Source organism: Myotis yumanensis, unplaced genomic scaffold, assembly GCF_028538775.1.
Source record: "Myotis yumanensis isolate MYYU_CA2020_CCGP unplaced genomic scaffold, mMyoYum1.0.hap1 SCAF_3, whole genome shotgun sequence".
NCBI classification, from domain to species: domain Eukaryota; kingdom Metazoa; phylum Chordata; class Mammalia; order Chiroptera; family Vespertilionidae; genus Myotis; species Myotis yumanensis.
In genome coordinates this window covers 163,730,764-163,746,467 of record NW_027223754.1, presented here as the reverse complement: position 1 = coordinate 163,746,467, position 15,704 = coordinate 163,730,764, and the positions used below count along the sequence as shown (strand labels likewise).

The 15,704-nt window shown below is 49.4% G+C and overlaps 1 protein-coding gene across 4 annotated transcripts in view; it reads right to left on the bottom strand.

Annotated features, from left to right (window-relative positions):
- Positions 1–13,233, bottom strand: part of GALNT6 (polypeptide N-acetylgalactosaminyltransferase 6) — a 32,638-nt gene extending 19,405 nt beyond the window's left edge. The window contains exons 1-4 of one of the 4 annotated variants that reach the window (XM_070410207.1): positions 12,349–12,361; positions 12,020–12,085; positions 5,175–5,297; positions 1,134–1,725 (exon numbers count right to left, since the gene is read on the bottom strand). In XM_070410207.1, the coding sequence (XP_070266308.1) occupies positions 1,134–1,624 (491 nt within the window). In that variant the 5' untranslated portion in view covers positions 1,625–1,725; positions 5,175–5,297; positions 12,020–12,085; positions 12,349–12,361. Of the gene's footprint in view, positions 1–1,133; positions 1,726–5,174; positions 5,298–12,019; positions 12,086–12,348 lie in introns of all 4 variants that reach the window. The other 3 variants (XR_011470830.1, XM_070410206.1, XM_070410208.1) reach the window with 3 other exon arrangements.
- Positions 13,234–15,704: the final 2,471 nt, after the last annotated feature.

Sequence of the window (15,704 nt, the reverse complement as noted above, 5' to 3'; positions counted from 1 at the left end):
GTGGCAGGGGCAGGGGAGAGACATCCATGTGAGAGAGATAATCAATTGGTTGCCTCCCGCTCCTGCCCCAACCAGGGCTGGGGATAGAACCTGCAACCTAGGTACATGCCCTTGACCAGGAATTGAACACTCAACTCTTCAGTCCATGGGCGAACAATCTAACCACTGAGAGACACCTGCCGGGGCTAACACCCTTTCTTATCCCCTCTGCTGGTCAGAAAGATTTTAAACTTCCTCTTCTGGCTTCCCTTACGGCCCAATACGCTTCCCTGCTGAGAAGCTCATGACAATTCCAAGTGGCTCCAACTTCTAGGACTAGAGTACTTGGTCAATTCTGAGGAACCCCAGCTTCACAGCCCTAGAGAATCATGAATGTGGGGATGGGGGCTGCCACGTGACAAAAGGCCAAAAAGGGTATAACTCTTGAGTCAGTAAAGACAAGTCTAAATGAGAAAGACACAAAATCTTTGACTTGAGGTCAGTGTAAATTACAGCCACGATCACATAAGAGTGAGGTGGCTTAAGGCTCAAAGATCTAAGTGCTGGTTCATTGCCCAGGATTAAAATTATAAACGGCTTCAAATAAAGGTTGGAATGGATTCATGGTCCCGTGCGCCTTCACTGGAAGAAGGAAATCAGGAGGTGGGGATAGTCCTGACACTAGGGCCGCTGTCAGGAAACGTCCCTCTCCTGCAGCTCAGCAGCAGTGTCCCATCATTTCTGGGGCAGGCTGTTCCCAGGAGGGCTTTAGCTCAGCTCAGGTATAGAACCCAGGGTGGCAGAGGGCAAGGCCACCAAATCAGTGGCCTGGAATCAGTCCCTCTCAGTCACCCCTAGGCCAGGTCCTGGTCCCAGACCTTGAGTTCTTTTTTCTGTACACTGTCACCTTCATAATTGTGTTTTACTCTCATAGGAACTCCCTAGGCCTCTGGCCTGACCAGAATATTCTTGAACCCCAACCCCTGGGATAAGGGCAACTGGTCAGGAAAAGGGGTGAGGGAGTAGAGGCAATCCCTGTCCATATTCTAAAATCCCCATCAGCTCTTTACCGGGCACTTGGCCCAAGGCCACGGCCATACCAGCCACACCTGTGGCAGAGCCCTGGCCTCACCCAATGACTCTGGGCTACTTACTCAGGGGGTCGAGTGTCTGGCCCCAGGGCCCTCTGCAGGGAGATCCGGTCACTGGCAAAGGCATTGAAGCAGTGCTTCTTATAGCCCTCTTCCTTTTCCTGGGTCTCCAGGGGAGTCCACTTGTCCTTCTGAAAAGCTTTCCCATCTGCCCCAGGGCCGTTGGGGTCCTGTGGTGGCCGTTCCCAGAAGGGCTTCAGCTCAGCTGGGGTATAGAACCCAGGGGGGCAGAACTTGTTCGTGGAGACCAGTGTCTCCTGGGGCTCTGGAGCCCTGATCTGGAGCTTGGGCATCGAGTCCTTCAGGTTGTTCATGGCCCCCATCATGAGGTCCAGGACATGATCCTTCTGGCTGACCAGGGACTTCAGCCATGGCTTCTCTGTGGCCTGTTCCCTGCTGCTGACATCCCTCTGCAGGATGAAGAGGAAGAGCACAAAGGCGCTGCCCACGATGGCCAGGCGCAAGGGCATGTGACGTCTGCGGAGGAGCCTCATCCTCTGGAACCAAAGGGGACCCCGGCTGAGTCAGCTCCAGTGCTGGGCCGATCCTGAAAATAGCTTGATATGTCCGGGTGGCCACACCTTGGGGCCTCAGCCTGGGAAGGGAAAGAAATAAGACAAGGCAGGGGTGGAGAGGGAGTCAGGGGGTTGGGGCTCCAATCTAGGCTCTGTTGCTGAATAGTGACATCACCTTATCCAATCACTTAACTTGCTTCTAAATTTCCTCCACCCATAAAATGAGGAGAACCAGAATCAGCATTCTTTTTTTCCTGCCCTAAGAATCTGACATTAGTGGATCTAGAATAATCAGAACACTAAAACTCTAAATGCAGAGATTTAACAGAAATAACCACTTTGGGAGACAATCTGGCATTATAAAGTAAAATTTAAAACGTACACACCCTATGATGCCGCAGTTCCACTCCTAGTTTTATATTCCATTCAAACTCCAGTACACATGAGCCAGGAGGCATGTACCAGAATGTTTCTAGTAGCACTAAATAAAATGGCAAAAATAGCAACCACCCAATTGTCCATCAGCAGTAGAATGTGAATAGAGTATGAAATATATCCATATTACGGAGTACTCTACAGCAGTGACAAAGAATGAACTATTTCTACATGCAACATCACAGATATAACATTGATTGAAAACAAGTTTCAGAAGAATAAGTATAATATGATTCCATTTATAGAAAACTGTAAAGCATGTGAAACTAAACAATGTATTATTTGTGGAAACAAAAATGAGTACATAATATTGTTCATGAATACAAAATGAATATGTGGTAAAGCTATAAAGAAAACTAAAGGAACGATGAAACAAGTTTCTGAAGAAGGACGAAAGATATGAGAAGAGAGGCACATGGGGACTTCAAAGTAAAGTGTTTTTTCTTAAAGTGGATGGTGGCCATTACTGGTACTGTTATTCCTTATACCAGTGATGGCGAACCTGACACGCGAGTCAGAGGTGACACGCGAACTCATTTTTTTGATTGGTTTTTCTTTGTTAAATGGCATTTAAATATATAAAATAAATATCAAAAATATAAGTCTTTGTTTTACTATGGTTGCAAATATCAAAAAATTTCTATATGTGACACGGCACCAGAGTTAAGTTAGGGTTTTTCAAAATGCTGACACGCCAAGCTCAAAAGGTTCACCATCACTGCCTAAACATATTTTATAAATATTCCTCTGTATCTACTCATGTTTAATAAAAAATATCTAAGATTCCAGGCAGGATTGAGCTTCGGTGTTCATCAGCTTACACCCTGGGGCACAGACATGATCCCACGGCTCAGAGGATGAATGTTTGCAACACCTTCTGTGGAAAGCTCTGAAAACACCAGGGTCCCTTGTAAAGCACCAGATGTCCATGGCACAGACCTGTGCGCAAAGCCCAGTTCTGCCCCTTCTAGTAATAATAGCACCTACCTCCTAGGGTTGTTAGAAGGATTAACAAGTTCAATAAATAATCATGGCAAACGCTTAGTAGTCGCTGCACACAGTAAATTCTGAAAAAGTATTAGTTTTTATCATTGGTGGCTGTGTGACCCTTGGGCAAATTACTTAATCTCTCTAAGCCTCAATCTCCTCATCTAGAAAGTGGGGGGTAACTAATACCCAACTCACAGGGATGTGAGGATTAAATCAGAGATAATGTATGTAAAATCCTCGGCAGAGTACCTGGCAAATAATAAGCCCTCAATAAATGGTTATCAATTATTTCCACTATTATAATTAATAAATCCTTACTCAGCTTTCCAGCAATTTTCCTCAAGCACCTGGTCCTCGGCCAACGCCACACTCATTGCCCCATGGCATGCCATGCTACTTAATGCTGTTACTTAAACACTCAAGTTCCTGCCTGTGGAGAAGCCTGGCATCTGGAGTCACTTGGATCCGGGGAATATGATCTCAGCGGGAGCATGGGTCACTCTGGGCTGGGGGAGACGGGTGGTTTTCTTTTATAACATCAGACTCAGCAGCAGCATCAAAAATCAAGTAAAATGAAGTCTCTGTCTATTTTGTGTTAGATGTCTACGAAATGGGAGAGGAGATTGGTTCATTCTGCCAGTATTGATGGAGTATCTGCTATATGCCAGATGTGGGAGATACAGAGATGAGCAAGCCCAACCTTCAAGGAACGTACAGTTAACTGGGGGAGTCAGATTTTAAACAGAGATCATCCAGTGAGAAGATGGCATAAGAGAGGAACCTTGGGCCCTAGCCGGTTTGGCTCACTGGATAGAGTGTCGGCCTGGGGACCATAGGGTCCCAGGTTCGATTTTGGTCAAGGGCATGTACCTTGGTTGCGGGCACATCCCCACTGGGGGGCGTGCAGAAGGCAGCTGGTCAATGCTTCTCTCTCAACGATGTTTCTAACTCTCTATCCCTCTCCCTTCCTCTCTGTAAAAAATCAATAAAATATATTTTTTTAAAAAAAGAGAGGACCCTTGGGTCCTGAGGAAGAGAGGATACAGGAAACTCAGCAAGTGGGAGAAGGTGACATTTGTGAAGCGGTTCCGAGGGGGAGGAGTTTGGGCTGAGCACTAACCCACCCGTAGGAGTTGGCCAGATAAAGTGAGCACACAGGCCTAGAGGCAGGAGACAGCATAGCCAATCAGAGAACAGCAATTAAATTGGGATAGTGGGAGTATGAAGTCTGATCCAAGTAGTAGAGGATGGGCCTGGAGAGGCAGGGGCCACCAAGTCATCATGCCAAGGAGTTTGCTGTTGACCTGAGACATGAGGAGCAATACAGGATTACTGGGGAGCCCAGTACTATAGGAAGAACAATATGATAGCTGGTGGAGGGTATCTAGGAGACGGACCTGATTGGCAGCTGGATGGCCAATTAAAAGGGGTTGGGGATCTGATCCAAGATAGTATCGGCGCTGATGGAGGAGGGAGAATGTGGTGCTAGAAAATCCTTGAGTGACCAATGGGCCAGTTCACTCCAGCTGGGGCACACACGTATGAGACAACTGCTTTCCCCATGAGATTTTGGAATCTAGTTGGAGAATAAGAACTGGTACCGTTGGGTGCAGCTAACACCTGTCTAGGGAGGGGACAGGAGCAGAGAAAAGATCTTTCACTGAATACCTGTTTGTACTTTGAACCTGACTATATTACCTATTCGAAAATTAATAAAATGAAAACAATAGTCCAGGCAGTAAGTGCCAAGTTGAAAAGGTAGAGTTGTCTGTGGGCTTGAAGAAGGCGTCAAGGAGGAAATGGGGATTCGGTGTAGAGGCAGCTTCCTGCACTCAGCTGGGGTTGAGCTATGTCTGCTGGGCCAGCATAAGGAGTTCTGCTTGAGCTAGACACCTCATAAATCCTAGAACTGCCCCTGCTAAGCATAGAGTCCCACAGAATGCAGAAGTGTTTGCCATGACAGTGTTAAACTATGCTACAGGTCGAATTTCCCTGATATTTTCTGTCTACCTACCCACAACAGCAAGAAAAGAGGGGGCACAATTAGAAACAAAGGTGTGGTAATAGGTTAGTTACCAGCTGCTGCCAAGTGCTCAAGACTCACCTTCTCCAGGAAGACCTCCCTGACCGACTCCCTCAGAATCACGCAGGTCACTTCAGCTCCCTCTTCCTGGCATTGCGTTGTGGTCCCTTGAAGTGGGGTTGGCCTTTATTACTTTTATTCCCCCTGAAGAAAGAGACCTAGGGTTAAATTGAGCCCTTCCCAGGCATCTCTTCTCTCAATCCAACCCGGCAGTTTACGGCTTTCTCCCTGGAGCCTGCAATTGCCCCAGGTACTACCCACATCCTGAAGTGAAAGGAGACACCTGTGATTAACCCTGGCAGTAAGGGACTCAACCTCTAGTTTGTTTGCTCAGCATGCAGGCAACAGGAAAGAATCACTTGGAAGAGACACACACTAGTCATCTGATGGAAGGCAGAAGACTGGGATTAAGGATTCCTGCTCACTGCGTAGATGACTCCCGAAGTGCGGTTAGCAAGGTCAGGTCACCGTTTTACCAGCTTTGGAAAGGAATAGCTCCCTCCTGCATGCAGTACTGTACTTTGTCAAGTGCAGAGCCTCACAGGATCCTCCCCCAGTGTCTTGTGTAGCTCCCTCACCTTTGGGTTCCCACAGTATGGCCACCAGACCAGGTGCATTGGCAAGTGTGCCTACAGTCGTCATCCACTCATTCCCCTTCTGCTGCTGCTGAGCGTTCATTCCCAATCCTTTTTCCTCCAGCCACTCTTGGGATCTCAACACGTGGGACCATCTTGGTTTCAGTACTGAGATGATGCCAGAACACAAATTCGCCTTCTCTCACTGGTCTAAGGGAACTGAGCCTTCACCCAGCTCAGTGTCTATCACACTGCTGACTACAACCCACTATAGGATTGTGAAATAAACTTAAACTGTTGCAAACCAGCATAAAAAAATTCTTTAAAAAAGATTAGAATGGAATAGAACTAAAAAGTACCAAAGTATGTCACATGTAATATAGGCATTGCTTTATTAAAATTTCATTGCAGTTATTATACACTAGAGGCCCGGTGCACGGATTCGTGCACCAGTGGGGTCCCTCGGCCTGGCCTGCGCCCTCTCGCAATCCGGGACCCCTCGGGGGATGCTGGACTGCCGGTTTTGGCCCAATCCCGCAGGCCAGGCTGAGGGACTTTAGTATGCATATAAGATCTTTGGTTAATCTCTTCCTGCTCTCCCCCCCCCCCCCTTCCCTCTGAGATTCATCAGTCTGTTCCATGTTCCCATGCCTGTGCATCGAGCGTCTGCCCCCTGGTGGTCATTGTGCGTCATAGCTACCAGTCAAAAGGTCGAATGGTCGCTTAGGCTTTTACATACTAGTATATAGATATGTATAGAGTGTTTCAAAAGTCTTAGAGCAGTTTTAAGCTTTAATAACTTCAGAAACAGAAATGCTACAGACTTTTAAAGAACATCATTTGAAAGTTTTTATTTAAATTTATTTTATCTTTTTCAGTTTTATGAATTTTGAATAAGTTTTTATTTTGATGTTTGTCTCAATCCACTGATGATAGACACTTCCCAATACAAACTTAAATTGAAAATTTGGTATTAAAAATTCATAAAGGTAAAAAAATGGAAACTATTACATTTTCAAGTTGTGTTTTTTTGGTTAGTTTGTAGAGTTCGTATCTCTGATGTGATTTAAGTGTAAAATTGCCCCTAAGACTTTTGAGATACCCTATCACATGTTAAGTGGGTATGAAGTTTTGTTGTAAAATGTTTTTCTTATGTTGGTCCAGTCATAGAAATCTGAAAGCCACTGACACCATCCAATTACAGCCTAGGCTCCCCCACGAGGCCTTTTTAGATCTCTCCCATCGTGCCCCTCAGCACCCCGCCCCATCACAGCCTTCCCTGTGTGGGAGGAGCCTGTTCTCTCTCACACCTCTGTGAACTCCTGGACGAGATGCCAGGTTGTTTTCACCTCTTTATCACTTGCAAAATCCCACACCAGTTTAGTATGTAGGAAATAGTCCATAAACTCCTGTTAAATGAGATGAGGACAGACAGGTTAAAGCTACACGGGTAAGCACTGTCTTCACCAAGTGATGTTTTGGATGCACTTATTCTAACAAGCATGGAGTTACATGATATTCTGTTGTTAAGCCTTAGTGTGCCACATTGACTAGATCTGTCTGTGAGTCTAGCACCCTCATTTCACAGGGGAGGACTTCTCTTATGGTGTCACACGGCCTGTGGCTCCCAGAAGCACATGGCAATCTCCTAACTCCCAGGCCACGGCTCTGTTCCCACATCTTACTTACCCCTTGGAGGTCCCCTGGGAAGTTTGGGGGCTGGGTTTGGCTCTCCTGAGCCTGGGGCAGGGCTGTTGTCATGAGCATCCCAATTTCACTCTCTCAGAACCACCACCTCCCCGACCCCCACCCCCACCTCCCACTCCAGGCTACAAAGATGCCAAAACTGGAAGTCCCAAGCAAACTTTCAGCTTTTATGAAAGCCAGGGTAAACAAGGCAGAACACACCCTTGCTGGCCAGGTGGCCTCTTTGTAACAAAGTTTCTTTCTGTTTATCAGCGGAGCTGCTCACCTCCGGGAGACGTGGCAGCCAGGAAGTAAGACACCACCACAGGGATGTTTGTTCAAGTTAGTCAGACTAAGGCCCGATTACAGGGTTTCTTCGAAAAGAGATGACTGCCGCCACTCTCACCCAGGGCACAGGTGTGTGGAGCTGGACATCGTGTTGGGAGAGGGGACAGGTCAATTTCAAGCTACTGGCGGGGGAGGGGGGGGGGGGGGGGAGGGGGCCCAGAGGCTGCTTTGGTTACATGACCATCCCTTTCTTCCTTGCCATCAAACACAGCACTCATTTCACTTCCTCTGTTCTCAGGCTGTGCACAAAGTAGCAAATGATCCCCTTCAAGCCCCTCCTCCCAGCGCTGACCCTTCTGATTACAGAATGCGGGGAGGTTTTCACTTTTCTCCATAATTACACCTTTAAGACACTCCAGCTGCTGTGGCTTATTTTCCCAGAGAGACACGCTGGAAGTTATTTCTGTAGCTCGTCTATCAAGTTCTTCCCCCACCATATCTAGGTTCATTTTATGTTTGCATAACATTTTAAGCTTATAATCCAAACACAGATTTTTCAATTGAAATAACCTACCCAACTTTGCTCACACTATATACCTAGAACAGTGCTTGACACTCAGCAAATATTTGTTGATTTTTATTACAAATTTGTAAAAGCCCTTGAAAAATCAAACGAATATGTAATCCAAGAGGAAGTTTAAGAGCTAGCTCACAACATCTCACTGGAGTTGCTTCCAGGCCCTGACAGGTGGGGCAGGGATGTGCAACTGTACTCAAACTGAGCGCTGAGACTGTTGGCTCCTAGGAATCCAGGGATGAAAAGAGGAACCTTCAGGTGGGTGTGAGGTGGGATTTTTCTAAACTCTGGTAACAGGCTGGGTTTGAGAGAAGGCAAAAAAAAAAAAAAAAGGAACTTGAATTGAATTTTAACATCTGTCAGCTGGGGCAGTGGAGAGAGGGAGTGTTAAGAGAGGTATTTCTGAAGGCTTAGACTGGCCTCCAGATTGGGGTGGGGGTTATAGGAGAGGACAGGACTGAAGTTTTTCCTTCTCTCCTCACCCCACAGTCTGCTCCTGGCTGTAGGCCTTTTCCTCAGGTCCACCAGATACTCAACATGCCAGACCCTGAACTCGGGGTCTGTGCCCTACCCCCTAACCTAGCCAGCGTTCCCAGTTTCCCCACTGCCGCCAGTAGCATCGAAATCCTACGAACAGCCTCTGCTCCTGCCCCACTCCCAGGTGTGTAGTTTGAATCCCTTCCCAATTTCAGGTTTACCCCGCGCCCACTGCCGAATTCTGCTGATTCATTCCCTGCCTCCTGGATTCTCCTCTTCCTCTCTACTCAAAACTCATCTGAGAATGGCCCTTATCACCCAGCATCTGTAGGATAAGCAGAAGCTGCTTGCCCTCCGCCTTCGCCTCAGGCCTCTCTCCCTTTCACAACCCGAACAGCCATACGTATATTTCTTTGGCCCCATCTGATTGCATGTTTCTACATGGCCTGGGCAATCTACTTCCTGTTTGCTACTCACCCTCACTGGTTATCTTTTCCTCCTCAGAGACTCCCCCTTGTGTTTTCGCTAAGCAAGCCGCTTTTCTTTTTCAAATTCCTACTTGAAACTGCCCTCCTCCAAGAAGGCTTCTTAGGCTAAGGTGCATCTCACTGCCCCCGTATCAAGGTGTATTTGTTTCCAAGTTTCACTACCCACGTTTCTCCATGTGGGACTTCCCCACAAGATTTATGGGGACAACCAACAGGCTTAGACACTAGGCCACTTAGATCCTATTTTCTTTCTCCTTCCCAGTCCTTAAATCCTGGTCCCAATCTTCTGCCTCTGGCATGCGATCCACCTAGCCTTCCAGCCCCTGTGGTAGCCCTCTGCCCCGAGGTTTTTGGTTATGCTCTTCCACTGCTCTCATCTGCCCGCCTTTTGTTCTCTGTTATAGTCAGATGGAGAGCTGAGAGTGAGGTTTGGGTTTCTTCCTTCTTCCAATCTCTCTGTAGGGCTCAGGACCAGATTGCACAGAGTACAGGAGAATAATCTGACCCCACAGAACTTGTAGGTGCCACAAAGGAGTCTTCTAACAGTCCTTTTCCTCCCCAGACTGAACCCATCCTTGTTCACTGTGCAAGCCGTTTACATGGCACAATTACAGCATTGAGCTCCACACAGAGACAGTCACTGCCCTGTACTTGACCTCTCCTTTATTCAAACCCTCAGTCTCATTCCCATCAAATGAGAACGGACATTCTGGGCTTTCCCAGAGAGGAGCAGAGGGCCGTATGAAGAGCTAAGTTCACCCACGTCTTCGGCACAGCCATTCACTGGGCCCTCTGGTGTGCGGACACCTACTCTGGTCCTCAGCTTCACTTCTAGGGCTGGAGATGTCAGAATATGTCTGACAACCAGAGTTAGTTTAAATTACTACTTACCACGTCAAGTCGGGTAACAGTTACCTTCTCCATTTTTACACAGAAGGAAACTGAAGCACAGGGAGATAAAGTAACTTGATCAAAGCCACACAACGAGGAAGTAGCAGAGGCAGGATTTGCACCCAGACCCCACGTGTCTCCAAAGCCCACTCACTGCCTTAGCCGTGACACCACACCGCCTTGCATTAGGCTGGTGCTTGGAGCTTTGCCAAAGCACTTTCCCTCCACCTTCTCATTTGCTCTCCACCCAGGGAGTGTTTATGTGCTTTGGCCAAGATTAGACAGCGAAATTAGCGACAGGGCTGAAACAGCTGCCTGCCTCCTTATGCCACTGCCTTCTCAAACTGAGAGGCCTTGGGAGTCAGGGTTAACTGCTCCTCTTGACTTCTGTGCTAGGCGATGGCTACCTGGACTAAGCCCAAGGTCCTATTTCCTGTCCAGCTTTCTCCCTCCTGAGCGTGGGCTGAGATGTTTCTGATCTCACAGGGCATCTGACAGGTACCAGGACCTCCCTTCACATGCCTGAGTGCTTCTATGCTGCTACCGGTGGGAGTCAGCTGTCCCGCCAACTGTGGGCAATGACTACCCAGGATGAGGCCATCTTGGGCAGTCCAGTATCCTTCATGGTTCCTTCCTACCAGCTCCAGACCACCTCTTCCATTTGACAGTCCTGCCCTGTGCCCCTTAAAGTGTTACCTCTGGGTACCTAGAGTGAATGGCATTCCTGAGGAACAGGAGCTAGGGTAGTACTTGCAATGATACTGACTTCTGCTGGATAATGTGAAGCAAAGTATATTTTAAACCCCTCCCCTTAGAGCAGCGGTTCTCAACCTGGGGGTCGAACGACCCTTTCATAGGGGTCGCCTAAGACCATCGGGAAACACATATATAATTACATATTGTTTTTGTGATTAATCACTATGCTTTAATTATGTTCAATTTGTAACAATGAAAATACATCCTGCATATCAGATATTTACATGACGATTCATAACAGTAGCAAAATTACAGTTATGAAGTAGCAACGAAAATAATTTTATGGTTGGGGGTCACCACAGCATGAGGAACTGTATTAAAGGGTCGCTGTATTAGGAAGGTTGAGAACCACTGCCTTAAGAATGTATTACTCATCACATGAATTTGCCCGGCTCATCCTTTTTACCCTTCCTGTGACGGGCAGGGATACCGCTGATCTCTCTGAGAGAACAGGGCCTGGGTAGTGTACACACATCTCTGGTTAAATGAACACAGCCCCAGGGTCTTTGGTGTGTCGAGTTGTTAGCCAACCTCTGTGGGTCTGGGGTGTGCTGAGAGCATAGCATCAAAACCCTCCCTGGGACTGTTGCTACGAGTTGTTGGCCAATAGAGAGGGTCTGTTCTAAGCTTTGATGGCAAACTGAACCCACTCCTGGTCCCCCCCCCCCCCCCCCCCCCACACACACACACACAGGAGAGCTCTGTCCTACCCTCTGCTGAGGTCGGGGTCTAGGACAACTGGCTCTGGGAGTAAATCACAGTTTCTCCTTGGGGTTAGCCCCGGCTTGGAACACATGACGGGGAAATGGGGAAGTTGGTGACAGTCACAGTCATGAACGCACATCAGACTCCCTCCCACAATACCACACGGCTCCCGTCTGCACAAGGGGGAGGCCCTCCCGGATGGCCCACCAGGAGGCTTCTCTCGCTGGCTTCTCCTGCTCAGGGGGACTGGCCCTGGGGAGGGAGCCTGTCTGAGAGACTCTCTGTAGCGGGGCACATAGGGTAGCGCAGCCTGACAGCCGGCACACAGGAGTGGGGCGGCAGCATGGGTGGGTGCAGGGAAGAGGTGCAGAGCCCTGGAGGGAGTGCTATGGCTTGTCCCTCCCGCACCCCACCCTCCCTTACCAGCCACAGAGGTCCGAGCGTTCCTTCCATCCATCCTTTCAGGAAGGCACACAGGTGGAGGGGGTCCTACCGAGGGAGAAGCTAGAGGCCACCACGACGGATGAGGGCCAGTCTGGCCCACCCTCTTCCTTTTATTGTGGGGGAAGGGGGGGGGGGGGGAGAGGAGGAGGAGAAGGTCGGCAGAGAGCAAAGACTAAGCAGAAGCCAGAGACTAGAGGGAAGTCCCGAGAAGGGGGACAGCTCTGGGTTCCGGGTCAGGGGGAGGGTCGCAGGGCTGGGAGAGGGTCACGGGGGGCCTGTGAGGGTCGTGGGCAGCTTCTGCCGCTTACCTGTCGCGCCGAGGCAGAGCCGCAGCCGCGCCGCCGTGCAGTTCACGGGTTTTCCGACGGGACGTCCTCGAGGGCGGGGCCGGGGCAGGGCCTGCGAGCTACCCGGGCGCGTTCTACACGCCCCTTCCAGGCCAGGTGCCGGCGGCCACCCGCGGGGCCCCGGATCGCCGCCGCTGGCCGCGCCACTCCCGGCGGCTCCCAGGGACAGAACATTCTCCCTCCTCCTCCTGGCCGCTGCTCGGAGCCCGGCTTCCCCAGATCTCAGCCCAGCCCAGGGTGCAGTCTCCACATTCCCTCTTCCGTTTGACAGCCCTGGCTCTCCGCGCCGAAGAAGATCAGAGGGTCCTCGCCACCCCAGAGACGACGGGCAGCAGCGGCGCAGCCCGTGGCGCGGACGGCGAGCGCGGGGAACCGCCTGCTGGTGGCGGCGAGGCTGGAGCGCGGAGCCCGGGGCAGCGGGGCAGCGCTGGAGAGTGCAAACGCCGCCAGGCAGAGAGGAGCCAGGGGCGCCGTCCCAGGTTTGCTTCTCCTTGTCCGGGTGTCTTGGGCAAAGGACTCCTTCCTTCCATGGAACAGCGAGAGCAGCTATTCACGTGCGCCACGCACAATGCTGAGGGCTCCCTATGCCAGGTCGTAGGGAAACCCCAGCCCTGACAAATACCTGCAATGATTGTCCAGAAATCCTGGGCAGGTGGCTGGTCACACAGCCACGGTGATGCTCAAAGTGTGGTGTCCTGGGCCAGCAGCATCAGCAGCACCAGACAATTTGTGAGAAATGTAGATTCTTAGGTCCCACCCCAGCCAGACCTAAATAATTCGAATCTCTGGGGATGTGGCCCAGAGATGTGTGTTTTTAAAAGCCTCCCAGGTGATTCTGGTGTACACTCCGTTCTGAGAACCATGGAACATATACTGGCAGGGCTGGTTTTAGAATCCAGGTCAATTCAATTCCTAAACTCATGCTCTGAATCACCCATCCCTCCAGGGCTGCTCACTGGTCTTGTCCAGCTCTAAGGTTCTGGGATATTATCTTTGGGTCCTTATCTCAGGAATAGAGAAGTAGCATAGCTGACTCCAAATAGCTAATAATGTGGAAATTTTCTATGGTAGAATCGTAGACTACCAATTTTGTCTTTCTTTTGTTTTGATATTTAGATGATTTGTATTTCTTTTTTAAAGTATGTTTTTGTTGATTTCAGAGAAGAAGGGAGAGAGAGAGAGAGAGAGAAACATCAATGATGAGAGAGAATCATCGGTGGGCTGCCTCCTTCATGCCCCTGACCAGGAACTGAGCCCACAACCCAGGCAGGTGCCCTGACCTGGAATTGGATCATGACCTTCTGGTTCATAGGTCGACGCTCAATCACTGAACCACACCAGCTGGGCTAAATGATTTGTATTTCTAAGTCCATAGGACCTGTGAGCAGGGGTCTGGGTGAGAAGATCTGAGCAAGAAGACAGTCCTGACATGAACTGGGACAGGCAGGGAAGCCCCTTGGGGATTAACAGCTGGAAGAAGAAGTAATCTTGTTTTCTAATCTGGGACCCCGTGGGAGGAGGCCAGCGGTTTTCCAGTGATGGAGTCTGGAGAGATCGGATCAGTGGAGCAGGGAGATCTTGCCTGGCTACACTAGGTCAGGGGAATGGTGAAAGATGGACATTCCCAAAGGAGTAGAAAAGGAGGTGTCCGCACTCTCTCAGCATGGTCATCTAGCTCCCCTGACTAATCCTCTAACCCCCAACTCCCTTTCTTTCACACGAGAGACTTTCTGGGGTTTAAATTCCTAAATAAAGACTTTCTGTAGCATTTACCTTGATCATCCATTTTAGCCCTTTTACAGACACTCAGGGCTCATTTTCACTCCCATTGCTCCCCTTGCTACCATTCTTGTCATTGGCCTTATTTGACACCTATCTTTCTCCGAATAAGGACATTCTCTATCAAAGATTGTGGGACGCTGCCCCGCATTTCTCTCTCTGTGGGGACTGGACACTTCTGTGTGGGTCTGGCCCTACTATCTTTGCTCTAGCCTTCCCCTAACTCTGCTCTTTGACCCCATGGGCCACGTGGTTCTGACCTGGCCCTGGAGCCTTAGTCAGGACCCAGCCTGACCTGAGGGTGTTGGGCTAGGCTGGATTCACAGCCTCTGTTCTCCCCAGGACAGTCATGACCGCCAACCGCATCCCGGCGTCCAGGTTCCCAAGGAGTGCTCCACTTTCCAGAAGCAGATTACTCATCCAATGTTGCTTCAGCTGACTCTGATTTTAAACGTGACTTTGAGTCGTCAGAATCATTAGTCGTCTAATTTGCAGGCACATGCAGTCTACAGGATGTGGGACCCACCCCTCATGTGTCATGCACTGGGCTGTTCTCTCCTAGCAGGGAGGACGGTTAGCGCTCCCAGGCCTCTGCTCCAGGAAGGTCTGGAGATGAGCCACCGCAGAATAATGACTGTGATCTCAGCCTGCCACTGGTGGCAGGCCACTTTTAGAAAGTGTTTTGTGTTTTTTTGTTTGTTTTTTTAATTGAAAAACTTATATAGGCACATAGTTACAAAAAAAAATCAAGCACTATAAAAAGGTATACAATGAAAGATACAGTTCCTGCCTCCCTAGACCTTCGGTCCTTCTCGCCAGAAATCATCTATGCACGTTTATGACAAACTCTTCCTATCATCAAGCATTTCTGCAGGACATGTCTGAATTCCCTGCTCCTCAGGAAGTCCTGTGAATTTCATTTTTTTCCTCACCATCTTATTTTTATTTCTGGGCCATTTTAGGATTTGTTTTTGGGTGTTCTGAGTTTCGTTTTTCACATCAGTGTGCTTCAGGGGGTTCCCCCACCATGCAGCAGGAAATGTGGTAGGGAGCAGATCAGTGGGAGCAAGTGAGACAAGAGTAACGCTGAGGCTCCTGACATCAGCTTTGGCCCTTATCTTCCTTCTACATGCAGTTCTTGGTAAGGAGACACCCACCTCCGTGTGGGCAGAATGAAGGAGATTGGCCCCTCAGGTGGAGTGCTGCCGGCTTCACTTAGCCGGGAAAGTTTGTAGAGAAGCTGACCCGAGCTTGCCTGGGAGGTTAGGAGGTGGGCAGCCGGCCTGCTGACAACCTGTCCACCCTGCTCATGACTTACTCCCCCACTCCGGAGGCTGGCTAACCACACACGGAACCAAGCAAGTCCCTTTATCTTTCTTGCATCTCAGTTTGTTATTTGTCAAGTGGGGTTAATGATGCCTAGGGTTGTTAGGAAACTCAGGCAGATCACTGAGGTGAAAGTGTGACCGTTTAGTTCTCCTACTACATCTGTTCCCCCTTCCTTCTCATCTCATTCCCATGCCCAGAAGAGAAACCAT